Below are 26608 nucleotides of genomic sequence, written 5' to 3' on the forward strand. Positions count from 1 at the left end.
CATAATGATTCCTGTTAATAATCATTTTATGGATGTAGAAATAATTCTTACATGCTTTACACTCTTTTTATTCCTGGGATAGTTTTAAAATGATTCCTTGGGTTTACAGGGCTTCTAAATTTGAGAACTTAGAGAATCTGAGAGGAGAAGAATTATTCCTGTATGAATTTAACCCAACCAATGTGATGTTTTCCAGCACATCACTCAGAGAATCATTTCTTTGTTCCCACATACCCCTTGGAACATCAACATTAAATCTCCATTACACATTATTGCAGAATATTGTGGTTTGGGTTTTAAAAACTTCAGTGAGCAGCAGGGTTGATCCATGTCCCAGACCACTTCCATGTTTTTTACACGCCTGCAGCTCCATCTGCTGGGAGCAGCTGTGAGGCCGAAGGCAGAGCGAGCTGACGCCCTGCTGCCCAGAGCCATCCAGAGAACGGGATAAAACACGGGTTATGGGGAAATCTTCAAGACTCGAAGCTTAAGGTCAACTTCAGGGTCCATTTTGTCTCCAGGGAAGTCACTCCTGTGTCTAGAAAACTCCCCTCTTGTCTGTTGGCCCAAGGGAAGTTGTGAACATTTTTCCTGGCCAAGCCCTTTGTGGGAGCAATGCTGTTGCATTGATGGGGAGGAAATAAGAGAGGAATAACTGACCTTTGCGATGATTGCTTCACAGGACAGGCAGCCTGAGCTCTGTGCTCATTCTCTGTCCCACTGCCCTGCTGACACTGCTCTCAACTTCAGGGATTTCAGCTTTAAACCATGGGCCAAAATCCTCGTGCCAGGGCCCACAGTCTGGACAACTCCCAGTGACCTTTTTCCCTGAGGGGAAGTTCTGTTTAGCCTGACTGAAAAATAAAGCAACCCTCTAACTCCTGCTTAAACCCACCAACCTCTGAACAGGGGTGTTTATTTCTCACCAATTGCCCATAATATAATATTTATTTTGTTTTTAGGGGAATGAGGAGCTCCATTGAGGACTTGCAGATGTTTCACACTCTGGTGCCAGGACATTTCTCACCTTCCCAGACACAGGGAAGGGCCTCAAGAAGGACAGCTTTTGGCCCATCTGCATAATTCTGGTTTTCTAACTTCCCTTCTACAAAGCTTCTTTTTAGTACAGAAGTGACCACAGAATTCTAACTGTGGTTAGAATTCAAAAAGTAGGGCAGCAGTATAAGTTGCTCCTAAAAAAATATTCTTCGAAACAAGAAGCACTGGAAGTATTCCAGGCCAGGTTGGACAAGGCTTGGAGCAACCTGGTCTAGTGGAAGGTGTTCCTGCCCATGGCAGAGGGGTGGAATGAGATAAACTTTCAGGTGCCTTCCAGCCCAAACCAGTCTGGGATTCTGTGATTTGCAGGGATGGTGAGATATTAATTTTAAAGAATTAAGGACTTTAGTTAAAGTAGACGTGGACTTGCTGACGTAGACTTCCCTTTACATTTTGAAGAATAAAAGACTTTAGCACGTAGACTCCCCTTTTACTAACTAGACATTGCTGAGGTAAACTTCCTTTTTTAACATAAGCCGGATTTAAGGAACCGATAAATCAGGAGACCTGTCAACTTAATCAATAGACTCCAAGAACACAATGTGATCATAAATCAGATAGTCTTGAGAAAACAGGATCCAGGTGTCACCAACACTAAAAGGTTAAAAAGTCAAAGCGAGCAAGACCCATCTTACTTCATCATTTTGAGACCCCACCCCATAAAAAGGACCACCGACCCATTTCAAAGAACAAACTACGCATGCTTAATTGCTTTTTGGCTAATTACCATACGAAGCGGGGAATGAGATGGACCAGAGTCATGAATATGCATTTGTGTTTTGGGTATTCAACACTTTTGTACATAAAAAGCCCCTGTGATCATCTGTAAATTGTGGTGTGTATTTGGGAGCTATCCTGCACGCTGCCCGGCGTCGTAATAAACACACACTTTCTAACTTCAAACTGTTAGAGAGTCTTTGTCCCTCATAGTTGGATATTGGTATTAGATCAATATCCATATTTTTTTAACAAATCAATGGTACTTGAAGTCTTTTTCACAATCCCCTTTTCTTTGAGCCCTGATCCATTAAATGTGAGAGGAGGCTTGATATGTGTTTCCCAAAGTTCCACGTGAAGGGGGTATGTGATGACAGGAAGTGAATCCACACTTTTCACTGAGTGGAAATGATCTGAGACTTGAATCCTCTTCTGAGGACTGTAGTGGTACAAGCACTCAAAAAAAAAAACTTCCATGGCCCTGGAAGTTCCCTTGGTATCATGAGTGGGTTTTTTTCTCTTTAATTTTTCCTATTTTTTTTCCTCAGGTGAATGAAATTTACCATGACGAGTCCCTGGGTGTTCACATCAACGTGGTGTTAGTCCGAATGATCATGTTGGGGTACGCGAAGGTGAGCAAGCCACTCCTCCACCTTCATCTCCTGGGTAGAAAATCCAAACATACCCGGATTTGCTGCCTTGAGGAGCCACTGGGTCTAACGTGTTGCTCTCTCAGTCTGTCAGCCTGATCGAAAGGGGGAACCCCTCACGCAGCCTGGAGAATGTGTGTCGCTGGGCTTATCAGCAGCAGAAGTCGGACCCCAGCCACACCGAGCACCACGACCATGCCATCTTCTTAACCAGGCAAGATTTTGGGCCCGCTGGTATGCAAGGTAATGCAGCTGACCTGGAGCAGAGCTCTGGGCTCAGTGTTTCTTGGCTGGCGTCTGCCAGAAAAGAGGAAAAATTTGGGAATTGCATTGTGAGCTCCTCGTCTTGTTCATTCCACAGGCTTTTTCAAAAGCGAGGAGACCTTGCCATGAGTCCTTGCCATTTATATGTAACCATAGATTGAATTTCTTTCTTGAGAGTTGTAAATTAATACTTCTTAGCTCTCTTCAAACTCCTGTGTCTGCAGGGATCACTGCAAACCTCAGTGCACGTGGCACCCCACTCCCCTTTATTTTATTGCATCTTTCACCATAGATTTCCATTTATAGACATCCCAGCCACTTTGACACCTGCACCTGTCGCTTGGACTCAGGGAGCTAATGGTAATGGGCAAGAATTCCCAAAGTTTGGAATGTGTCAGAGCAGGCACTGGTCAGGATGAGGAGCCAGGCAGGCTGCCCTGGCCTTGGAGCAATGTTAGCTTTTCCTGAGGACGTTTACCTGGGGGGGGGTTTCATTTGAAGTCCATGTGCTGAGCACAAGACTCAGCCCTGATGTCTCTCTGTAGGATATGCTCCTGTGACAGGCATGTGCCACCCAGTCCGGAGCTGCACCCTCAACCATGAGGATGGGTTTTCGTCAGCTTTTGTTGTTGCTCATGAGACCGGGCATGTGTAAGTACAACTTTTACCATCAGATCACACCAAAATGCTGTGCTGCACCTCCTGCTTGCTCCAAGGGTGTTGGATTTAATGGCTCTATGGAAGCTGTCCTGGTTTTATTTCCAACCCCCTGGGAATACAGTAGCGGTTGAAGCAATGGAGAGACAAGTGGCGAAGAAAGGAGGGGAGGCAGAGTGAACTTGTTTTCTCTGGGGTGAGAGAAAGGTCAGGAAGGGACCTTTGACGTGTGTTTCCCAAAGTTCCATGTGAAGGGGATATGTGATGACAGGAAGTGAATCCACACTTGTCGCTGAATGGAAATGATCTGAGACTTGAATCCTCTTCTGAGGACTGTAGTGGTATAAGCACTCAAAAAAATACTTCCATGGCCCTGGAAGCTCCCTTGGTATCAGGTCCAGGAAGTGGAGACAGGAGCTGGTTTGAGTGTCCTTCACTGCCTTCTCCTGAACTGCCTGTGTTGGTGGGTCAGATTTGGTACCTCTTCCACAGCTGTGTCCTTACAGTTGTTTTTGCAGTAGCTCTGAGGGGGGTTCTCTGTTCCAGGCTGGGGATGGAGCACGATGGGCAAGGGAACAGATGCGGGGATGAGACGGCGATGGGCAGTGTCATGGCCCCCTTGGTGCAGGCCGCCTTCCACCGCTACCACTGGTCCCGCTGCAGCGGCCAGGAGCTCAGGAGATACATCCAGTAAGGCCTCCCCACTGCTGACAGTCTCTGATCCCTCTCCTTTCAGACCCTCTTTCCCTTCAAAACCCTGTAAGAAAAGCTCCATGAACACTGTCCTACGCAGGGCTGTTCCATAGTCCATCTGCTCAGGACAAAAGGCCCCTCTAACTCCAGCAGAATTTGGAATAGGCCTCAGATTGTCAAAGAATCCCAGAATGGTTTGGGTTGGAAGGGACCTTAAAGCTCATCTCATTCCAAACCTCCTGCCATGGACAGGGACACCTCCCACTAGACCTGGTTGCTCCAAGCAAGCCCCACCCAACCTGGCCTTGAACACTCCAGGGATAGGGCAAGAATTAGGAGTATGCGTCTTCTCATGGTATTTTTTTCTGTGTCTCTTTCCATAGCTCTTATAACTGCCTTCTTGATGACCCTTTTGAGCATGACTGGCCCAAGCTTCCTGAGCTGCCAGGCATCAACTATTCCATGGATGAGCAGTGCCGTTTCGACTTTGGCGTGGGCTATAGGATGTGCACAGCAGTACGTCCAGGCACCCAGGCAGAGACACACAGCAAGGGGATGTGGCCTGATGGGAGACCTGCAGTGTCATAATCATTGGAGAGAAGTTTATGGAGTTTATTTAAAGAGATCTATAAAGAGCAGAGGAATATTTATGGGGGAAACTCAGTCCTCTGGGTCCTGTGGAATAATGGGGAAATGAGTGGCATCATGGTCCACAGACTGGTGAGAGCAGAGCCAAGAAAGAAAAGGAAAAAAAAAATCTCATTTTTGTCCCACTTCTTTCCTCTTCTCAATAGCCCAGGGCTGGGGAATGCAGGGAATAAGCACTGCCCTGAGGATGCTGGGCTCATTGGGGTGTGTGAAATGGAATCTACGGAGTGGGTTGGATCCTTATCCAAAAAGTATAAATAAAATACAAAAGTATCCACTTATCCAAAAAGTGTGAATAATCTCACGTTCTGCATTCTGCAGTCTCATGACTGTCGTGTTTTTCAGTTCCGAACCTTTGATCCATGCAAGCAGCTATGGTGCAGCCATCCTGATAACCCCTACTTCTGCAAGACCAAGAAAGGACCTCCCCTCGATGGCACGGAGTGTGCCCCAGGAAAAGTGAGTCCAGGATTTGCACTGTGTTTGTCCTGGTGATAAAAAACAACAGTTAAGTCCATTTGGGTTGAAGGGCACAGAGGGAAGTGGGGAATTGCCTGGCATTCCTGGGGTGATGTGAGAACATGGGGAAGGCGGGAGCCATGCTTTCCCACTGGGATATTCTGGGAGCTGTACAAAGTTTGCTGTAGCACATTCTGGGCATAGAGATTCCAGCTGAGGTGCAACCTATTCTGTCACTTCTTTGTTATGTTTTTTGGATTCTGTCTCATCTGTGAAGTTTCCATCAAGTGCCTTTAGGAATCCAGGGAAGCAGATGATACTGTTACTGTGGGATGGCTGCTCAGAACTCATTGTCCAGACATGCTGTGGCAAATGTTTATGTAGGCTGAGGATTAGCACCTGATTTTTCCCTTTAATATCCCCATTAGTGGGAGTCCTGCTGCCAATCCATTTCCAATTATAAAATTATAATCAGATACCTGAAGTTTTTTAGCAAATTCTCTTTATTTTGAAATACAGGAGAGCCACTTGTACAATCTGAATGTGCCCCAGGCAGCAGCAAAAATATTCCTGTATTGTGCTTATAGATTTGATTTGGGGACTGTGTCTGTTCTCACCTGTTTCCTGCCCCAATTCCCTCAGTGGTGCTACAAGGGTCACTGCATGTGGAAGAGCACCAACCAGTTGAAGCAGGATGGACAATGGGGACCATGGACCAAGTTTGGCTCCTGCTCACGGACCTGTGGAACTGGGGTTCGCTTCCGCACACGCCAGTGCAACAACCCAATGTAGGTGTGGGAGCTGCACCCGCCTGGGCTTCCTCAGAGGGGTCACTTGCAATGGCATCTGGGTTTTGGCTGGACATTCTGTTGAAGTCCCTTGAAATGGGATCATTATTGGAGAATCTAAGAATTCCATAGAATTCTTAGAATTCCAGAATCCCAGACTGGTCCGGGTTGGAAGGGGCCTTAAAGACCATCCCATTCCACCCCCTGCCATGGGCAGGGACATCTTTCACTATCCCAGCCTGGCCTTGGACACTTCCAGGGATGGGGCAGCCTGTTCCAGAGCCTCAGCACCCTCACAGGGAACAATTTGTCCCTGATGAAAATCTCTGGAATGTTTTCTTCTCACAGGCCCATCAATGGAGGTGACGATTGCGCCGGGGTCAATTTTGAGTTCCAGCTCTGCAGCACTGAGGAGTGTCCAAAGCACTTTGAGGACTTCAGGGCACAGCAGTGCCAGCAACGCAATTCCCACTTCGAGTTCCGAGGCAGCCGACACCACTGGCTGCCCTACGAGCACCCCGACCGTGCGTCCTGCTCTGGCCCTTTAGTGACACTTTGAAAGGGTTTGAAGCCATTCCCCTTGGCCTGGATATCTCAGGGACAGGCCCACAACTCCCAGAAAAGCAAATAAATTGGTTTCCTCCCCACGCATTTGTCTGTTTGGTCTGAAAATCAATAGTTTGGCCTTAAATTCCAGATTTTAATGCCCAAATTCCCTGCTCTGACTAATTTTTTTTTTCCATTTTAGCCCAAATCAATCAATTTCTGTCCTATTTATCCCTAAAATTGACATTTTTGACCCTAAATTAGCACATTATTTCTAAAAATTAGCAGGCTTGCCCTAAATCCCTGATTTTAACCCACATTTCCCCTACTCTGATCCAAATTTGCACTTTATACTGCCAAAGTCCCAATTTTCCCCCAAAACATGGCCTTTTCTCCCTAAAATTTACTTTGTTTGCTCCAGAGTTGCAGAATTATGTCTCAAAATCACAAGTCTTGCCTTAATTTTTCTATTTTCACCTAAAATCCCCCATTTCCCCTGACGCCCCCAGTTCAGCCCTAAAATATGCCTTTATGACTTCAAATTGCTTATTTATCCCTAAAATGGATACTTTTTACCCCAAAACAGCCTCATTGTATCTCAAAAATGCTAGTTTTGCCCTAGGTTCCCAGTTTCTGCCCGAACATCCCCATTTTCCCCCAAAATGCCCATTTTTCCCCCCCCAAAAAAGTCCCTACAATCCACATGTTCTTTCCTAAACCAGTGCTCTGCCCCCATCCTCACACCCAAACCTGCCTGTCTGTTCTCACTCCGTCGGTGGGATAGTTGTCAGGAACACACCTGGATCACTGTCCTCCATGCAGTCCTTTCTTTTCCCTGGCTCCACAGCTCCCAAGAGATGTCACCTGTACTGCCAGTCCAGAGAAACAGGGGATGTGGCTCACATGAAGCAGCCGGTGCACGATGGGACTCGCTGCTCCTACAGGGATCCCTACAGCATCTGTGTCCGTGGGGAATGTGTGGTGAGTGGCAGCTTGTCCAGGGACACTCTGCATGGGCAGAGAGAGACTTTACAGATGTCTCTAAATTCCATATTTGCAGCATTATAATCCTCTAATTCCTTGAGATTTAAATTAAATTAGAGAAGAGCACAGACTTGTTCCATGGAAATGCTCCACTTTTCTTCCACGGATTGCTTCTTGTCATAGAAACCCACACAGGTTTGGGCTGAAAGGGACCTTAAAGACCATCAGTTCCACCCCCCTGCCATGATCTGCCACTGGGCCAGGTTCCTCCAAGCCCCATCCCCCAAGTTCCATCCGGTGCCTTTGAACACTTCCAGGGGCGGAGCAGCCACAGCTTCCCTGAGCAACCTGTGCCAGGGCCTCAACACAGTTATAGGAAAGAATCCCTCCTAACATCCAGGCTTGCCCTTTTTTTTTCCAGAAAGTGGGCTGTGACAAGGAAATTGCCTCCAGCAAGGCTGAGGACCAGTGCGGGGTCTGCGGCGGGGACGACTCGCACTGCCGGACTGTGAAAGGGACCTACACCCGCACTCCCAAAAAGCTCGGTAGGAATAGCATCTGCCTGGAACTCCTGTTGGCTCTGGGGTTTGTGTGACACTCACAGACATGAGATAATGCCATAGTCATCCAAACCTTGTGAATAATGGATATACCACCATCCCATGAGGCCCATCTCTGAGCCTGTTCAGGATAGGCTGCTGTCCATTGGTCCCTGATGTGGATTGATATGGATGTGATGGAGGTGTTCAGGGAATGCTGATAGTTTTTCTCAGACCTGGGTAATCTGGTCATTAAGAGAGCTAATTGACCTCTTTCTACAGGGAAACATGTAAGCAAGAGGTGCCAAAAAGAATTCAAGTTTCTAGAAAACAGTTCCTGCAAGTATCCAACTTAAAATCTTGCCCGGATTGTCCAACTTCCATGGACTGGTCATCTTTCCTAGATGTGTCCAAATCTGCTGTAAATGCATTTGTCAGTGATTAAATTTATATCTTTTGTTTGTAAAGAGTATCTGGGTGACACCCAATCAGTGGAATGACTAGGTTCTCAGGACACTGATTCCAGGTGTTCTGTTTAAGGGAAGACCAGAGGAGCCTTTCCCTTACCCAGAGAAGCTCACACTGTTTCTCTCTCTGGGAAAAGAAGGCTAAAAACAATCTGGGTAAGCGCAACAGCTTGTAGAGAGAGAGGCATCCATGGGAATGGCAGTTCCTATCTTCCTGTAAACACGGATAGGTAATGCCTAACCAGGCAAAAACTTGGTGTTCCGTATGCTCTAAAGGCGATGGAGGAAAAGATTGGAAATACTGTTGGGCACTGCTCAGCCAGGACTGTGATTTTTCCCTATTCCCAGCTCTTCTGTTTCTTCACTTGGATTTTCTCAGGAGCAGGACAGACTGCCAGTACATCCAGTAGTCCCAGAATCCAGTGATTTTGCTTGATTATATCTGCAGTTGTTAAAAAGAAAACAACAGGAATATGAAAATCCCATGCACTCAGAGAATTTAAGGGGCTCTTGATTAAGTCTTGATCTATAAGTACCTGTAACCAATTCCTGGAAGAGATTCTAGTCTTCCTAATGGCAGTGCTTCCTTAATTTTACATGAATTGCCTGTGATTTGCATTGGTAAATAATTGAAATTGAAACTATGAATACTTTTCTTTTGGAACAACTTTTTACTTTCACTGCAGACATGATCATCTGAAAGGGCAGTCAGTAAGTTCCAATCCAACAACCTGGCTGAGGACTGATTTGGGGAAGTAGTGAGAAAGACTTGTGCTTGTGGTTTTGTGTGCTGAGGAACACAGGAAGCGTATTTTTGCCTGAATTGTTGATAGACCCTGCTTGGAGCAGCACGGCTGTGAATATTAAACTGATCCCAGCTGGAAAGCAGCAAATCGATCTGTAACTGGTGTCTCTTCTCTCCCTGGAAGAGAAGAGCCCAGGGAGGGCCTGTCCCACACGTTACAAACCAGTTTGGCCCCATGTGTCCCGGCCCTGCTCATCGGTGGATGCTGGATGCCCTCTCCTGCAAGCAGAGCTGGGCCATGCCCTGTGCTCCTGACCATGGCTGTTTCTTTCTCTTTTCCTCCCTGCTGCCTCCACTGACCCTGCACATGCCAAAGGGTACCTTAAGATGTTTGATATCCCTCCTGGGGCTCGACATGTGTTTATCCAAGAAGACGAGGCCTCTCCTCACTTTCTTGGTAAGTGTTTTTCTGCTCAAGTTTGGAATGAGGCTTGAGAAGAAGCACAGGTACTCATGCTGGAGAACCTGAGGGATGAGAGAATCCAGGGTGTTGTGTAAACGTGGGCTTTCCAAATCACATGGTCAGGGCTTAGTCCTGCAGTCCTACAGCTCAGCAAACAAACATTTGCTCATTTGAATTCTCCAAAATATTAAACTGACCCCCCAATTTGTATGTTTACTAACCAGAGATTGTGATTACTCACATGAAAGTGGGAACTGCCAGGGTGAATCAAATTCAGTATCTTTTAATTATACCTATGGTGCACTGCAGAAAGCTGTATGGAAGAACAATTGGTGTTGGAACTGAAGGATCTTTAAGTTCCCTGCCAATCCAAACCATTCTATGATTCCAGTTTCTAATGAACTGGCTTCTAATTGAAGCATCATCATGATCATAATCCCCACTGTTACCTGGCTGTTGAGGTATGCCATGGAAGTCCAAACCCAGGCAGTTCCACAGGGCTCCGATTACTCAGCTCTTCACTTACACATTTTAGCATCTGGGACACACCTGTGTGCACAGAGCAAAGTAAAATGTGATGAAAATCTGTTATTTTCATAATCTGATGGAAATACTCCTCATCGTGCCACCCTGATTGCTGCCAGTGCGGGGGAGGCACGACAGGCTCTGCTCTCACTCCTCCCAGCAATCAAGAACCAGGCTACAGGACACTATATCCTGAATGGGAAAGGGGAGGAGGCCAGATCCCGATCCTTCATCGATCTGGGTGTGCAGTGGGAATACAGCATCGAGGACAGCATGGAAACGCTGCACACGGATGGACCCCTGCACGATGCCGTGGTGGTGCTGGTGGGTGACATGTTGAGCTCCGGAAGGGGCCTTAAGGACCATCCCAGATCCAGACCTTGGTGTCTGTACTTAACAGAGGAATCAATAACAGTGTTTGGTTTATGTTTGCTTATTCATAGATCATTCCTCAGGATAATGACACCAGGTCCAGCCTGACTTACAGATACATCATCCACGAGGATTCGTTGCCAACCATCCACAGCAACAATGTGCTGCGGGAGGACATGGACACCTTTGAGTGGGCCTTGAAGAGCTGGTCTCAGTGCTCCAAACCCTGCGGTGGAGGTGAGCAGGGGATGAGGCACCTGTAACAAGGAACCAAGTACAAGAAAGTACCAAAAAACTGCGGGGAAGGGAATGATTTCAGTTCTTGGCTTCCCTTTTTTAACAGTGGTTTGTTATTTTTAAGCTGAATCTTAAAATGCTCGAAGTGCATCATTGTTCCCAAGTGTGACACTTCCAGCCTGGGAAGAAAAATACTTCCTTCAGTGTTTAAATTCAGACCCCAAAGCTACTTTGGATGGCCAAACTCAGGCATTGATGCTCCTGAGCATTCCCTGTACTCATGATCTGTCCATGGCTCTTAAGCAAATAATGGGGAGTGCAAATACCAAAATGCCATTATGGTAAATCCATTTAGTAGGCCAGAAAACCCTATTTAAACCAAACATTTTAACAAGGAGCTGATTCTCCTGATTCCTCTGACATCTTTCCCAGGGTTCCAGTACACCAAGTATGGGTGTCGCAGGAAGAGTGACAACAAGATGGTTCATCGAAGCTTCTGCGAAGGCAGCAAAAAGCCAAAGCCCATCCGTAGGATGTGCAACCTGCAGGAGTGCACAGAGCCCCTGTGAGTGTACCTGGGCACAGAGAGCCAGGGATTGCTCATTTGGACAGGGTAGCCCCGGCCAGACTGAGTGGGATGAATCTGAGGGGATGAGGGGATGTTGACAGCTTTCCAGCCTGCAGTTCCTGAATATGGAGGGGAGTTTCTGCCTGTGTAAGCATGGATACTAATCTGATCGGTTGCAGTATATATTTTATATATATATATACATATGTATATATGTATGTATATATATATATATATAAAATAAAATAATGGGATAGATTGGGTCGGGAGGCCCCTTAAAGCTAATCTCATTCCAGCCCCCTGCCATGGAAAGGGAGTCTTTCCACTAGATGAGCTTGCTCCAGGGGTGAGGCAGCCACAGCAGAGCAAAAAGGTTAACAGTTGACGGTGTCTGACTCCATTTCCCTTCCTAGCTGGGCAGCAGAGGAGTGGGAACACTGCACCAAAACATGTGGGAATTCTGGCTACCAGCTCCGCACGGTGCGCTGCATCCAGCCTCTTCCAGACGGCACCAACCGCTCCGTCCACGCCAAGTTCTGCAGCAGGGATCGCCCCGAGAGCCGGCGGTCCTGCAACCGGGTGCCGTGCCCCACACCCTGGAAAGCCGGGCCCTGGTCCCAGGTGGGCAGTGGCAGGTGGGGGCAGCACCAGCCTGTCCCAAAAGCCGTGGATGGCACATGGGAATGTCTGCCAAGTGCTGTGACACAGCATGACCTGATCTGTGCCCTCTGTGTCCGACAGTGCTCGGTGACCTGCGGGGAGGGGTCGGAGAGCCGGCAGGTCCTGTGCCGTGCTGGGGACCAGTGCGAGGGGGAACGGCCGGAATCTGTGAGAGCTTGTAAACTCCCTCCCTGTGAAGGTAAGACAACGGCTGAAATGGTTGCAGTGGGGGGAATAATTCCATGGAGAACACCATGCCAGTAGAGGGGTCACACACAGAGTCCAGCTTTTCTCTTGTGTTCAGTCCAGCAGTCTCTGGATGTCACAGCTCCCCACGCCAGGGTCTGTCCTGTAAATGTGCTCAGACAGGGTTTGACCACACTGGCCCAAGCTGTGTCGGCACAGACTGGGGCCAGAGGTGAAGGTCAATCCAAAACAAACCCTGCTTGACCTCTAAGTCCCAGGGTAAGTTCTACAAACGGCCAAGTGAGGGAATAAAAATACAATACACATGGAACCAAGAGCAGTAATGAGGTTCCTGGGAATCCATTGCATTGTTTTCATAGAACTTTTAACAGATTTTGAAGCTTTTTATGACAACAATGCATTTCTTCCTTTAGATTATTCACTCTGTAGGATTTGGGGTTTATTGGGGTTTTAACTCCTGCATGATGGCCCTGACACTGCTCAGGAGCTGGTAGGAAAAGCAGTCAGAGCTCCTGGCAGGTGCAGGTGTTTTCCCTCAGACTGGACAGGTGGGATCTGCTTTGGGTCCTTATGGAACCTGCTGAAAGGAGAGAGGCATCACCCCAAATCTCCACACTGTGGGTGGAGTCATGGAATCTAAACCAGCACAAAGAGATACTTCAAAATGAACCATGAGAGAACAGGACCAAATAAGGGTCACTGTCACTATGTTAAGGCAAAAGGAATTGTACCTATAGCCCAGAATTCCATGCTGAGGCTGGAATGGCCTCACAATGCCTCATGGAGCATGGATATTCCCATGCAGAGCTGCTGCTTTTACACCAGGTTTGTCAGGAACCAGCAAACATCAATCCAAAGAAGTTCAGTGGGATCAGGACAAGGACATTTGCAATTTATAACCCTTGTCCCCCAGCCCTGCTGATGTTCCTGTGGGGGATTTTACTGAGTTCCCTGGAATTCATCTGATTCCCAGCCACTCTGAGGTCAGGCTCCAGTTGATATTTTAAAGCAAGAGAAGGTGGGGCTGGATGCACTCCTGGCCCGTGGTGAGGCATCCTCTGTGCCCAGGTGAGGACATCTTTCCCTGCAGAAAGCTGATTTTGGTTCAAAGCATCCAGAAGAGCCTCTGGAAATTGTTCTTCCTGAGGAAAGGGATGCACGTCCCTGCCTTCAGGGCACCTCAGGTGTGACCCACTGTTACAGCTTTCCATCAGTTCTACAGTTCCATTTGGTCCCTGAAAAACACCAAACTTGATCTGAACAAAACTTCTACAACTTCCTGAAAGGTAGCTGTGGTCAGGTGGAGGCTGGTCTCTTTCTCCAGACAGCAACTGACAGAATGAGTGCCAAGGGAAATACAGGCTAGATATCAGGAAAAAGTTTTTTACAGAAAGGGTGATAAAAGTATTGGAATGGTCTGCCCAGGGAGGTGGTGGAGTCACCATCCCTGGATGTGTTTAAGAAAAGACTAGATGTGGCACTCAGTGCCATGGTTTGATTGAGGTGTTAGGGTTTGGTTGGACTTGATCTTGGCCGTCTCTTCCAGCCTTGTGATTCTGTGATTCATCTGACTCTTTTTTATTTTAAGGCATCTCTGAGGGCTATTGCTTGGGGTTTAATTTCTGGGAGGGAAGATTGCCTTGGCTTTAACACTGCTGATAGAGGACGTCCTCTCAGGCTGGAAGGGATTCAGGGTGGGTAGAACATACCCAGTGTGTGTAGGAGCTCTTGGAGGTTGGCACTGGGAATTGCTGTCTGTGCTTTTCTAAAAACACAATGTGCCAAGTGCCCATTGCTGGGCTCCCATCTCTGAGACATTTGTTTTGCAGATGAGCCCTGCTTGGGAGACAAATCCATCTTCTGCCAGATGGAAGTGCTGGCCCGCTACTGCTCCATCCCTGGCTACCACAAGCTGTGCTGCGAGTCCTGCAGCCGGCGAAGCAGCAGCTTCCCACCACCCGGAGGGGCTGGGACTGAGGAGGATGCAGCACTGGATCCAGGCAACCTGCAGAGGGCTCTGATGGTGCCCACACCTGCAGTGCCTGCCCAGGCTCAGCTCCTGCCTGGGAGCAGCTCTCCAAGCCGGCTGCCTTTTGAAACACAGCAGGCTGAGCAGCGCATCCCACCGTCTAGCCCCGAGCCCAAAGGTGCCAGCATTCCTCACTGGAGAGCTCCTCTGGCTGGGAAGACTTCACGGCTGTTGGCTTTCCTACACCAGTCCCCTGCCAACATCAGCAGCCTGAGCTCTGGTAGTGCCACAGCACTGGCCGCAGCCCTGCCTTTGGTGCCAGCAGAGAACATGGCAGCGGGGGCTCCTGCACCAGCCAGGACCTCCAGGAAGGGCGAGGAGCGCATTGGGAAGCGATGGCCTCTGAGGCCTGCCCCTGTGGAACGATGAGCAGGAAGGCTTGTGCAGGACAGCCATGGAAAGAGGCTGTTTGGCACTCTGTGTGTGACTCTGACCTCTGGACACTGCGGAGTGCCCTGCATGCCCCAGGCAGGGCAATGCAGGGCACAGGTTGTCCCCTGTAAATACAAAGGACAAGAAGTGCTGGTTCACTTTCTGGTGCTCCCAGCCCCCTCCCACCCCTCATTTCCTGGCCGGCTGGGACATGCAGAGGAAACACTAAAGGAACCTTCCTGGCAGTGAGTGGGAGTCACAGAGGGCTCCATCCAGCTCTGGGCCCAAAAGTTGCCCTAACCTCAGCACCCACTGTGGTTTTGGGCTCTAAACACCCACATGGTAGGAAACGCCCCACTGCAGGCAGCACCAGGCATGGACACTCTATGAAACACTTGCCAGAGGTCAAATGAACCCTCAGGACTCTGGAAAAATATGTTGCAGGAACACCATTGCAGCTGCTGGGTAAATGCAGGAATTCGGCAGGTTATTGTAAGAGTTTTGTGCTGTCCCACAACTGTTTACCTGTATTGTTCCATTGCCAGGTGCTGGCCCTCAAGTTCTGTCCTATGAGCATTCCAAGGACTGGTGTTGAAAGCAGCATTAGCATAAAGCGTGGACTTCCATTTGCATAGGAATTTCATTGCTGGCACTAGGAAAGGGTTGGGGGTGTTTTGGGTATCATCAATGTGATGCTTTGTGCAGACCCTGTAGGTACTGCAAGTGCTGTCCTGGTCCCAGTCCAAGCAGGTTCTGGTTCCCAGTTGCTCCCTGTGTCCATGCCCAACCAGCATCCCAGAGACACAACTGGCGCCAACAACACTCCAAACAGGTTTTCCCAATGGGAAGCGTGAATTTCAAGGTGTGAGAGATATTTATATTTCCAGCGTGGATCAACTCCAAACCTCCCGCCCACGGCACATCCGACTGCAATAATTAATTTATGTCCACCCCCACCTTGTCCTGGCCGCGCTCTCCCTGGCACGTCGCTGTAAAGTACTTGTGTATAGGAGTAAGAACTACAGATATTTATTAAAAGTGGGGTTCCTGACAGTCTTTTATGTACTAAATATTTACGCTGAGGGTAGGTGACTCTTTCTTTTTGCCAGGGTCAAATCGGGAGATGGAATTAGATGCTGTGTCTTATGGATAGAATGGAAATTGAAACTGCTCAACTGCTGTAGAGAAATTGTGGATCTTATTCTTTAAAAAAAGGGTTTTTTATCACAGGTCTCTCTCATTTCTCAGTGATCATCAAAGTTTCATGTGCAACTGCTGCTCTCCTGTAAAAAGTCCCCAGGATCAAGCTGTGTGGGGATTGGGGCCCCAAAGATACAATTCTGGCACTATTCTGGGAGTCCTGTGGGGTGTGTTGAGGAAATAAGGGCGGCAGTGACCGGCATTAGAAGTTTCAAGCCCTGGGGCTGCCGGACAGGATGGGCACCCCATGCAGGAGCACAATAAATGCACTTAAAAAGTGACAATAAAACAAAACTTCCACATCCCAAGGCGTTCCCTGCTTTGACTCACGTGGCAGCACCCGGTTTTGGCATTTTTAAGTTTCCTCGTTTTTAGCTATTTCCATCGCAGGCAGGACCTTCCTCGACCGGAAATAAAGATGAAATATTTTAACGGGATTTTTAAAAATAGAAGTTTTGCCATTGGAGAGTGTGAGTTGCAGAGGAATTGAGGGAGAGGAAGGAGAGCATCCGGTCTCACCTGGCAGCTCTCACTTAAGCTGCACCTTATTTGTGGCAGGGAAAAAGTGGCTGTTTGAAATTCCCTAAGTTCCAAAGGCACGAAGGGCAAGAAATGCTGAAGTCAGAGCTGGGACCAGCCCGTGCTGGGACTCACGGCTCGGTCAGTGGCAGCTCCTAGGCCGGGTGTGCTCGTTTGGCCGTCCAAGGACGGGCACATGGAGGGACAGACAGCCGCTCTGGCTTTCAGAGCATCGGAGGCCCCAGAGAAACACCGCTGCCGCCGGCAGAGCCCTGGCTCCCCGCGGCCGGAGCTGGGCCGTGCCCGGATCCTCGACGGGGCCCCGGCCCCGCCAGAGTTTCTTCTCCCGCCAGAAGCCGGGGCAGGAGGGACAGCGCCGAGCTCGATCCGTCCCCGCCGCGGCTCGGGAGTGGCGCAGCCGGAGCGCTCCGGGGCTGCGCTGCCGGCCCTGCCCACGCGGGGGCGCCGCGTCCGCACCGGGGAACCGCCGCGATCCCGGCAAAGCCCGCCCGCGGCGATCCCGGGCCCGATGCCGATCCCGGGCCCGATGCCGCTTCGATTCTCCCGACGGGAGAGAGGCAGCACCAGCCGGGACCCCCGGCAGACCCCAGCAGCGCTCGGGCCTCGCACCCCCAGCACGGCCGCGGCCCCTCCGCAGCGCCTCGGAGCGAGGGCCCCGGGACAGCGGCACGGGGGAGAGGCGGGGCCGAGCGCTGCTGGTGATATGCAGAAGACTTTATAACTCAAAGTGAGTTTTAAAGTAGGCATGTAGCTTATTCGGCAGCCGGGCGCACGGGTGGTATTTTCTCCAAAGGCGTGCGTGCCCACTCGCATCTTCTTTTATCCTCTAGAATGTTACACGTGTATCAAGTTTTGCAATACACCTGTGCATATTAATTCCCTGGATCCACCCCTCCCCGCTTCTTACGTTAATCGTTTTATCAGTCCTTTGCACCTGCGCAGTTGTCTCTGCTGGTCATCTCGGGAGTCCCAAAGGATGAAGTAAAGTCGTCTTTCTCAGAGCTGACCCTACCCTGTTCCCTGCTCATGCTTATTGATCCTTTGGCCACTGTCCAAGCCATAAGGCCGGTTTCATCTGGTTCCAGGGGCCCCAGGACCCTCGTTATTCCTTAGCAGTTTTGCATACTTGTGTCCTATTCCTGGTAAGCATCCTTCCCGTTATCAGGCGTCCTTGCATTCCTTCTTGATGTTCTTACACGTAGTCCTGTCCTTTCCCTTCTCAAGCAATTAATACAGTACAACACTCAGCAAATATCGAGCAATACACATAATCTAAATGCCTATTCTTAGTCAATACCTTCTAATTTCTGGGATTAATATCCTCTAGTTTCTAACTCCATGGTTCACTGGGCTCTGTCGGGGGATCCCGGGCGGAGCCGCCTCTCCTTCGTCGGGAGGCTCGAAGCCGCATCGGGACCGGGATTGGTACCGGAACCGAGGCTGGGATCGGGTGCGGGATCGCGGCGGTTCCCCGGTGACCCTGCAGGACGCCCTCTAGCGGACACAGAACGCGGTGCGTGGGCCCGGCGCAGCGGCACGGGGGGCGGGGCCAAGGTGGGGGATGCGGGGGCGGGACCGGCACAGGCGTGAGGGCGTGGCCACAGACTAGGGGCGGGGCCGGCACAGGTGCGCGGGGCCGGGCCGAGGACATTTAAATCCCGAAAACTGCTCACGTGCCGTTTTCTTCCCAGCGCCGGGAGGTGCCGGCAGCTGCCGGTCCGTGCTCCTCAGGCGAGGCTCAGGTGGGACGCTTCTCTCTCCTTCTCCCTGTCCTCTGTCTCTGCTTCTGCTTTTCTCCCGTTCTTCCCTTCTCCCTCTACCGCCCTCCACCGTCTTACCCCCACAAAGCGCCCGCTCCCTCTCTCCTCTCACCTCCCCACCTCCCCTCTCTGCTTACGCACCCGGACCACCCCTGCCCTTCCTGCCTGCTCCCTCCTCACCTTACTACCCCACCTCATCCCCGGCTCTACTGCTCATCTGTCCCGTCTTCCTGCTCCCTCCTCAGCCCATTACCCAACCTGGCTCTTCCTTTTTCCTTCTATCCCCCTTGCCCTCCTCCTGCTCCTCCTTTCTCCCCCTCCACCGTCCCTGCTTCCCCCTGTCTCCTAGCTCCTTATCGCCCCTCTGTCCCCCCTCTGTCCTCCCTCTGTCCTCTTTGTCCCTTTTATCGCCTGCTGTCCCTCCTATGCGCTTTCTCTGTCCTTTGCCCTTTTCTCTCTTTCCCCGCAGCCGCGGGGGTCGGAACGCCGGATAATAAACCCCAGAAGGCCGGAGCTCGGGAATCCCCTCCCGGGGCCGGAGCCGTCCTGCGGGTCCCCCCACGCACAACGCCGCTCTCCACTGCCGGGTGTCCGGCTGTCCCCATCACACTGGCGGCTCCCCGGTGGGATCAGGGTGGCCCCTCAGGAGGGCGTCGGGGGTAGAAGGATTTGGGGGGGTCGCCCCCCTTAGGCCCTCCCACCTCGGACCTTCCCCTCCGGAGGGGGCCCGGAGGGAGGGTATGGGGGTTGTGGGGGTGGCCATGTCACTCTGAACCGTAGTTACATATTTCCATCAAACAACAGCAGTCTACCCTCTCCCTGACTCCTCCGGGGAGGGGCCGGGCCGAGCCCCCTCCGGAGGGAAGGTCCGGGTGGGAGGGGCTAAGGGGGCGGACATCAGCCCCTCCCACCGGGATCCCCCTCCTCCGGGCTCCGTGGGCCCGCCCTGCTCACCCCTGTGTCGGCCCCGCGCCGCGCACGCGCTGTTGTCTCGCGCTGTGCACGCGCTCCGTGTCCCCGCCCCGCAGTCTTGTGCCCCCGCCCTCCGTCCCGAGGCCACGAGGGGGCGCACTCGCACCGCGCGCTGTGTCCGCCAGAGGGCGCCCTGCTGGGGTGCCGGGCCCATACAGGGGCTCCGCGTCCGCACCGGGGGAACCGGGAACTGCCGCGATCCTGGTCCCGATATCCATCTCGGTCCTGATGCCGCTTCGATCCTCCCGAAGGAGAGGCGGCATCGCCCGGCAGACTGCAGCAGCGCTCAGCCCCGCAGCCGAAGCCCCGCCGCAGCGCCTCGGGGACGGCGCGGTCCCCAAGTGGGCGGGGGTCGGCACCGCAGCCCCGGAGCATCGCCCGCTTCTCCCTGACTTCCCCAGGGCCGCAGCTCCGTGGCGCCCCTATGGAACCAGGGGGTTGGATCGCCGTGAGCGGGAGGAACCGCTCCGGGGCTCCACCGTGACCTTCCTCTCCACGGTCTCCACCTGCTGCATTTTTTCCATGCCCATTGCCTGCTTCTTGAAATAGGTAAGACCCGTCACCTATTTCACCACCACTGGGCTCATCTACATCCCCGGCCCCCAGGGAGCTGGGTGAGTACTCTGCCAGTAGTACGGGCTCCAAAGCTTCCAGAGGCACCAGAGCTGACCAACAAGGACCTAAGTGGCAAGGAGGTGGCTCTCCATGCCACCAGGTGAGTGGTACTGCCCTTGTCCAGTTTACAATCCCAGAATAGAACCATCTAGATTTGAAAAGACCCGTAAGATTGATCCTTCCTTCTCCTCTTGATTTAGTGGTTGAGGAGATGATCTTCACTTCTTGCCTCACGAGTACCAATCCTGGTGGCTGGGCATGTGTCAAAGCAGCCTGCAGGCCAGCACTCCCCCAAGTTGCCTTCACTTCTATGTGCGGCCCTCGGGCCACCCTGCTTTTCCAGGTGAGCACAGAGCTGGGAGAAGTGTGCAAGTAGGGATTTCACCTGCAGGTCCAGGGGTCCAGAGGGGAGTGGCTGGTGGGGGGTCCAGTGGACACAGGTACGCGCACTCGTAACACTGGTGGAGCCAGAGAGGCTCCAATGGTTGCTGTTTCCTCAAGTCCTCCAATGGTTATTCCTGGCCAAGGAACATGTTCAGAAAGCAAATTTGATCATGGCAAGTTTCAGCCCAGAAAGCAGAGGTTTTGTGGAGCAGCCCAGGTACGTTGGCCTCATCCTCACTGTGCGCAGGCGACAGGAACTGGACAGAGATGCTGTGCCACCCCCAGACCTTCTGGCCACTCGCCAGATCCAACTGCTCCCCCAGGTATTCCAAAATATGCTTCAGTGGGTCCAGCACTAGGGTGTCAGGAGCCTCTTGTGTCACCACACTGATTCTGGGATCTTGATTCCAGGACAGATGGACAAGACTTGGCACATAATGAGGAAAAACAGACATGAACTCTCCCATAAATGCATAACGTTACTTTATTTTCAGTATACATTTATTTAATTTTGAAAAATATAAATGCTAAAATATCTCATCATCTTCATCTTTTGATTCCATAAAAGTCACAATAGAAAGCTTCATAAAACTGTAAAATACTATAATGTTATAAGGAATTTCATGTTTTAAATTACTGGAAAAAAATCACTTTAATATGTTTGAAATGTTTTCTGCCTTTTTCCTTTTAGTTCCACCCTCTGATCTACTTCATTTCATCCTAAGTCCTTGTTATCTCCTCCAAAGCAAACACGGACTCACAAGAATTAGAAACAATAATAGAAGTATCTGAAAGTGCGATTTGATTTAAATACAGATACAAAGGTGTATCAGCCCTGGAAAGGGCAGCGCAGGCTGGCGGCCACGGCGCTGCTGGGGCTGGGACAGAGCTGGCTGTGGCCACTGCACATCCCACTGTGAGCTGGGACGTTGTGTTTGCTGGGGGATGGTAATTTTTGATGGCTGCCTCTGATCTTGGAGGGCTTTGGGTCAGTCTCCACACATCTTCCCTCAAGGTCCCACCCAGGCTTTTCTGACAAAATACCTAATTTGGATTGAAAGGACATTTTAGTTATTTTCAAAGGCATACGGCATGCAGAGAACCTTTCCTTGTCATGCTCCTGGCTCTTCCCTGCCACAAGACGTGGGGGTTTCTCATGGAAAGCTACAGAACTGTTTGTCTTGTCGGCAGTGCTGCCTTCGGCACAACACATACAACACAACACAAAGAGAGAGAAAGATCTAGATCAGCAGTCAGGACACTTCAAGTGTATTTAACACGGTTCAGAAGCAAAGACCTCATTTTTGGGGTAACGAGTCACCAGGCAGCAGCAGATGGAAGCTGTGCCATGAACTGAGCAGGACAGCCCCTGCGATCCACCTGACGGCACCTTTCCTCTGGGATTGCTACACATCCATGGTCTGGGCAGGATTTGTAGAAATCCCACAAGCAGCTCCTGTGTACTCTCCACAGGCAACGCTCAAGCCTGTGCCCCCACTAGGAGCCAGGACTGGTGTTCACCAAGAGATGGAGAGCATTGCCTAAAGCTGGCGTCACACTTCTCAAGTTACTTGTCCTCTGGCAGCAGAAGGGATCCCAGAGCTGGGAAATCCTCTTTAGGCCTTTCCCAAGTCTCCCTAGCATTTTTAGAGCACGTTTCAGCTGGGTTCCTGGGATACACAACACATATTTCATGGAAACTGAAGGGGAGACCCCTCAAGATCGAGCAGGGAGGCTGTACAGAGGTGGTGATTCCTACATGGGAATCAATGCAAAAATTTGGCATTTAAGGTCTCAGCACCATCAGAAAATTCTCTTGACTTCACCAATCCAGACTTTGGTTTCACAAGGACCAAGTGGCAGCATGTGCCCATCTGTGATGGGATTGTCTCCATTGGGGAATTCACCTCGAGAGCTCAGGTACTTCTTGTTTTGTTTTTCATTTTTGAATGAAGCTTTTAGTGTCTTCCCCCATGTCCTGGTGAAGCCCAGTTTCCCAAATGCACGTTTAGATGCACATACTAGTATAAACATGCTACAGAGAGGAAGCACCTCTCTTCTGATGAGATGTTCACTTGTTTGGTTCCACCCCAAAATCCTGGGATGCCCATGCCCTTGCCTGCTTAGTCTTGCTGCATTGCTGAGTCTGGGGCTGAGTAGCCAAGGTTTAGGGTAAATTCTGTAGATGATGGTAGACAGGGGTGGGATGCAGGAGGATGCAGATGTCTGCAAATCTGCGTGTTGGGACGAACATCCCAAAAGCCACCTTCAACTCCCTCCTCCTCCTCTGTGCCTGAAGCACACCTTGGGTCTTCTCACTGCACACACATCGGTGTTCCAAGAAAATCATGGAGCAATCCCATGTCAGAAATCAACAACAGGGACACAGCCAGCATCTGTCTGCAGCGTTGGACCCGTTTAAGACTGTTCTAAGATCACAAGAGATTTAAGTCTCCTTCACAGCAGGGATTGCTCATTTAAAAAATTTAAAAAACCAACAGAACCCTAAGAAAAACAGATGCTTTGGAGCAGAAGGTGTTAATTGAACTGATCCAGCCCCATGCCATGTCCCGGAGATTGTGGTATGATGTCGTGGGTTTGTTTTTTGTAAAAATCACATTATATATGGTACAATACATCTTTTACAGAAAGCCTGTCATCTAGAAATAAGAGGTAGAACTACTCATAACTATATGTTTCCTGCTGCAGGAAAAAAATTCATTTTTCTTTACAGTAATTAAAAAAAGGTTAAAAAATTGTCAAAAAAAAAAAAAAAAAGTCGTCGTAGGTTAGGCCCCCATAGTTTAAACAAAATAATCTAGGAAAATAACACTCTTCCATGTACCTGATGGATTAAGTCCATTAAAGTGTTTCTTTAAAAAAAATTGCATAGGAAAGGGACATTTCCAAACATGCTACAGCAATGGCAATGGTCTGTCTGTGCTGGGAGTGAAGTACCTTCTCTTTTATCTACAGGTGAGAGCACGTGAGGGTTAGCAGCACGTTCCGGCATCTCTGAGCAGCGGGAGCAGATGTGGAATTAGCCTGGAGGTCAGCTCTGTTCTGCCAGGTGAACACTGGCTCACAACAGCCAGTGTCTCTGGCATTCCCACAGCTCTGACACGACATCTGTAACACTCCCGCCCTTGCTGCGCTTTGGAGCCAAGGAGAAGGCGATCCGAGTCCTGGGCAGCCTGGGGGCCCAGAGAGGCCAGGGGGGCACAGGCAGGGAGGGGCAGCAGGGTGGCTCAATTACCTTCGCCGGTGGGAGCAGGGAGCTTCTGAATATTTGGCTAGTGACAAAATGAATTTGTAAAAGATTGGACAGACAGACAAATTACAAAGTAGTTTCTGTTCCCTTGCTCCTCCAGAAATAACCATTGTCTTCAGGCTCAAGTTCTATTCTAATTTGAGGCACGACTTTTACTGGAGTTCGTGGAGGGCTGTGAAGAAGAAGACAGACAAGGTCAGTGCAGTATGAATGTTTGGGAAAACACAGCTGGATTTAAGGTAAGGCCCACACATGAATGAGCTGGCCTGAACATCACTCACAGCAGCAGGCAAAACTACCCATTTCACTGACCGAGGAGCTCCAAGTGTCCAGCACTTGTGCCTCACAGAATCCCAAAACGTTTGGGTTGGGACCTGGTTGGAAGAGGCCTTAAAGCTCATCCAGTTCCATGCCCAGCCATGGCCAGGGACACCTTCCACTAGACCAGGTTGCTCCAAGACCCATCCAACCTGGCCTTGGACATTTCCAGGGATGGGGCATCCTGGTGCTTCACCCCAGGCTGTGACAATACCCCTCAACTGACATTGAAATTAATCTGGGCATTGTCACTGGAATGAATTTCAGTGCCTGTCTAACACCTGTAAGCACAGACACATCTTCGATGTTTCAGAGGAATAAACTTGCCTTGGTCCACATCCCACCCCTAGTGCTGGGAAGCCCAAGCTGGCTCCAAAGGACTGGACTCTGAGCAATTATACTTGCTCCAATTTAAGATTATTATTTACTCTATTTTCCAACACAGATATGGAAAAATGGATTATTTCCCCTTGGCAACATCCCTCCAGGCTCCTCCCAGAAGCTCCACATCTTGCTCCTAGACTGATTCCCAAATCAGTCCTCAGTGCTGCAGCCAGGAAGGCCAGTGGAGCCTTTAGTCTCTCACAGGTTCTCCACTCTCCATCCCAAGCACTGCCAGGGGCTGGAATAACTATGGGATCAATTTGTTCATAATCACCTTGGGAAGCAGCAACCCAGTGTACAGAATGTTCTCCAAGTGTTTTTTTAGAATTCCCTGTAGGAAACCTGCTGTGTTCGCGGGGGTGTGTGTGTGTGTGTGTGTGTGTGTGTGTGCATTTTTCAGAATCATTCCAAAGTGCATTTCCCAGGTGCTTACCTTGGCATGGCGTGTGATTGAAGGAAGGGAATTGTATCAGCATGATGTGTGGCGTTCAAGGAATGTTGGTGATTTTTCTCCTGGGGGAAGAAAGCCTCGGTGTCATTGCTGCAGCACCGACAGAGTGCCCTGCCTCATCTCCTCCAACCCACATGTACGGGTCAAGCTCTTTTCCTGTAAGCTGCCAGATGGATTTACAGCTTGTTGAGGAAACACTCCATTCCCATCTCTCCTCTGAAAACCCCTTGGCGTGCCAAGAGGCCCCATTCCCCAGGAGTTCCCCCCTCCTTTTGGGCTTGACACTTACCTCAGACCCACACCCCCTCAGCTACCCCACACTCCCACAGTCACACCCTAAGTCCTTGGGAGAAACAGGGTGGCTTCTCTCTCCTGACCCTATAGGAGGAATCTTCTCTGGGAATAACAGTCCTATTCCTGCTCTTGCTGCAGGAAAGCTGATGTTAGTGGTACTATCAGGAATATACTCTTTATCGCAGAGTTACATTCAAGCACAACCCCACAGTGGTGCTGGATTCCAGCTTTTTTTTGTTGTTATTCCAGTGGCCTGAAAAGTTTTAAATTTTAATTTGCATTGTTTCTGATAAACAACCAGCAAATAAAATACTGGATTATAAAAATGTGTAAATACACAAACCAACTACAGCTCAGCCCATGGTTGATTTTCTCCGTTCCATCTCCAAGGGCATCTCCAAGGTTGATGGCAGAACTACCTTTTCCTTAATTATTTGAGCCCGTAAGATGCTGGAAAAAAGGCATCTGATCCTAAAATCTGAGTAACAATATTTAGGATGCAATTTGTTTTTAGTTCATCAGGAATGTACTAAAAACATGGAATGAGGGGCATACGCAGTTGCCTGTGGCTGATTTTGGATGAAGTGCTGACATCATTGAATATATCCCAATAGCCAAGAAAATGTCTCCTTCCCAATGGTTTTATTTTATAATCCCAATCTCTTAAGTGTTTCTGCATCTAAAAGCCACAGGGTAATGCTTAGCACTCCCTGAGGCCTCTATATGCCATCCAAAACAAAGTGACCTGGCTCCCAGCTCTTAAGCTCTATGGGTAATTTAAGGATCTAAAGATCTTTAGATCCTTAGGGAATCTTTCGATTTTAAATGGGTTTAGGTCCTGTTCCTATGAAACACTAGCCTGGCAGTAGCACAAATTTATTACTTTAGATGGTATTTCTCCCCTCCCACCTCAGAAGAAAAGGGCATATGACACCCTTAGTATGTTAAAAAGTCATCCCAAAGGCAAAAACATCAAGGTCAGCTGTGATTCCTCACTTGAAAGAGGAAAATGTAAAGTGGGAATGACTGACAAAGATTAAATTCATCAATTACAGCTATTAACATGAGAAAACCAAAAGGAAGAGCACAAACCACCTAAGAAGGGAAATACGTTATTGGCCAACTGATCTCTGCCTGTGCAGCTTAATGACACAAATAATTACGCTGTTAAATGCTGATTTTTTGCAACTGCTTGGCACCTAAGGGAACAAACAGTGACAGGACAGCGCTGCAAATCCAGAACACCAGGCTCAGTGGAAAAAAATAAATCCCACCATCAGCAGGTTAACACTGGGGGGAGAAGGAGAGGAGAGGAAAAGAGAGTGGGTGGCCAGGAGACCTGTCAGGAGCTGGAGAAAAGTGCTTAAACTGGAGGCACCAGAAGGAACAACAATGATTTTGTAACCAGCAAAGAAAAAAAAAAGTTCACAAAAGCAAAATCAGCAGGGGCCTGGAAATTAAAAAGGAGAGGGGAAAAAAAAAGAAGAAGAACAAGAGAATACTTCTGAAGTAAAAGGAAATATTAAATTTTTTTAAAAAATCACTCTAAATACACATAGATATATTCTTGTAGTGCAAGTCAGAGTCAAGCAGGCATGCAAGAGCTTAGTTCTACTCACTGTCGGCAGGTTTGCTATCACTTAGGAAAGGTTCCTGCTCCATGATGTCCATTGGTATTTTAATACTTGGGACTTTTTCTGAGTAGGGGCAGTCAGACTGTGAAAGAAACGTGTAAAAGGTCTTAGAACATTCCCACTGCTCTCTCTCTTA

At 49.6% G+C, this 26608-nt stretch overlaps 2 protein-coding genes and 1 long non-coding RNA gene across 10 annotated transcripts in view; 2 read left to right on the top strand and 1 right to left on the bottom strand.

Annotated features, from left to right (window-relative positions):
- Positions 1-16126, top strand: part of ADAMTS3 (ADAM metallopeptidase with thrombospondin type 1 motif 3) — a 58265-nt gene extending 42139 nt beyond the window's left edge. Inside the window, exons 6-22 of the mRNA XM_066318469.1 lie at positions 2325-2408; positions 2513-2669; positions 3236-3341; positions 3894-4037; positions 4424-4556; positions 5034-5147; positions 5790-5935; positions 6284-6459; positions 7329-7462; positions 7887-8010; positions 9593-9673; positions 10365-10528; positions 10648-10813; positions 11246-11378; positions 11795-12002; positions 12123-12240; positions 14078-16126. Coding sequence (XP_066174566.1) covers positions 2325-2408; positions 2513-2669; positions 3236-3341; positions 3894-4037; positions 4424-4556; positions 5034-5147; positions 5790-5935; positions 6284-6459; positions 7329-7462; positions 7887-8010; positions 9593-9673; positions 10365-10528; positions 10648-10813; positions 11246-11378; positions 11795-12002; positions 12123-12240; positions 14078-14646 — 2757 coding nt within the window. The 3' untranslated portion in view covers positions 14647-16126. The remainder of the gene's footprint in view (positions 1-2324; positions 2409-2512; positions 2670-3235; positions 3342-3893; positions 4038-4423; positions 4557-5033; positions 5148-5789; positions 5936-6283; positions 6460-7328; positions 7463-7886; positions 8011-9592; positions 9674-10364; positions 10529-10647; positions 10814-11245; positions 11379-11794; positions 12003-12122; positions 12241-14077) is intronic.
- Positions 16127-19697: 3571 nt separating this feature from the next.
- Positions 19698-20899, top strand: LOC136360746 (uncharacterized). Its single transcript, XR_010743505.1, has 4 exons — positions 19698-19836; positions 19937-20079; positions 20299-20443; positions 20812-20899. It is a non-coding gene; the product is annotated as an uncharacterized lncRNA (long non-coding RNA).
- SLC4A4 (solute carrier family 4 member 4) overlaps positions 20587-26608 on the bottom strand; it is a 141151-nt gene continuing 135129 nt past the window's right edge. For all 8 annotated transcript variants that reach the window (XM_066318276.1, XM_066318273.1, XM_066318278.1 and 5 more), the window contains 3 exons: positions 26458-26554; positions 24527-24606; positions 20587-23563 (listed from right to left, as the gene is read on the bottom strand). In XM_066318276.1, the coding sequence (XP_066174373.1) occupies positions 24563-24606; positions 26458-26554 (141 nt within the window). In that variant the 3' untranslated portion in view covers positions 20587-23563; positions 24527-24562. The remainder of the gene's footprint in view (positions 23564-24526; positions 24607-26457; positions 26555-26608) is intronic.

This window comes from Sylvia atricapilla, chromosome 4 (genome assembly GCF_009819655.1).
Source record: "Sylvia atricapilla isolate bSylAtr1 chromosome 4, bSylAtr1.pri, whole genome shotgun sequence".
In the NCBI taxonomy this organism is placed as follows: domain Eukaryota; kingdom Metazoa; phylum Chordata; class Aves; order Passeriformes; family Sylviidae; genus Sylvia; species Sylvia atricapilla.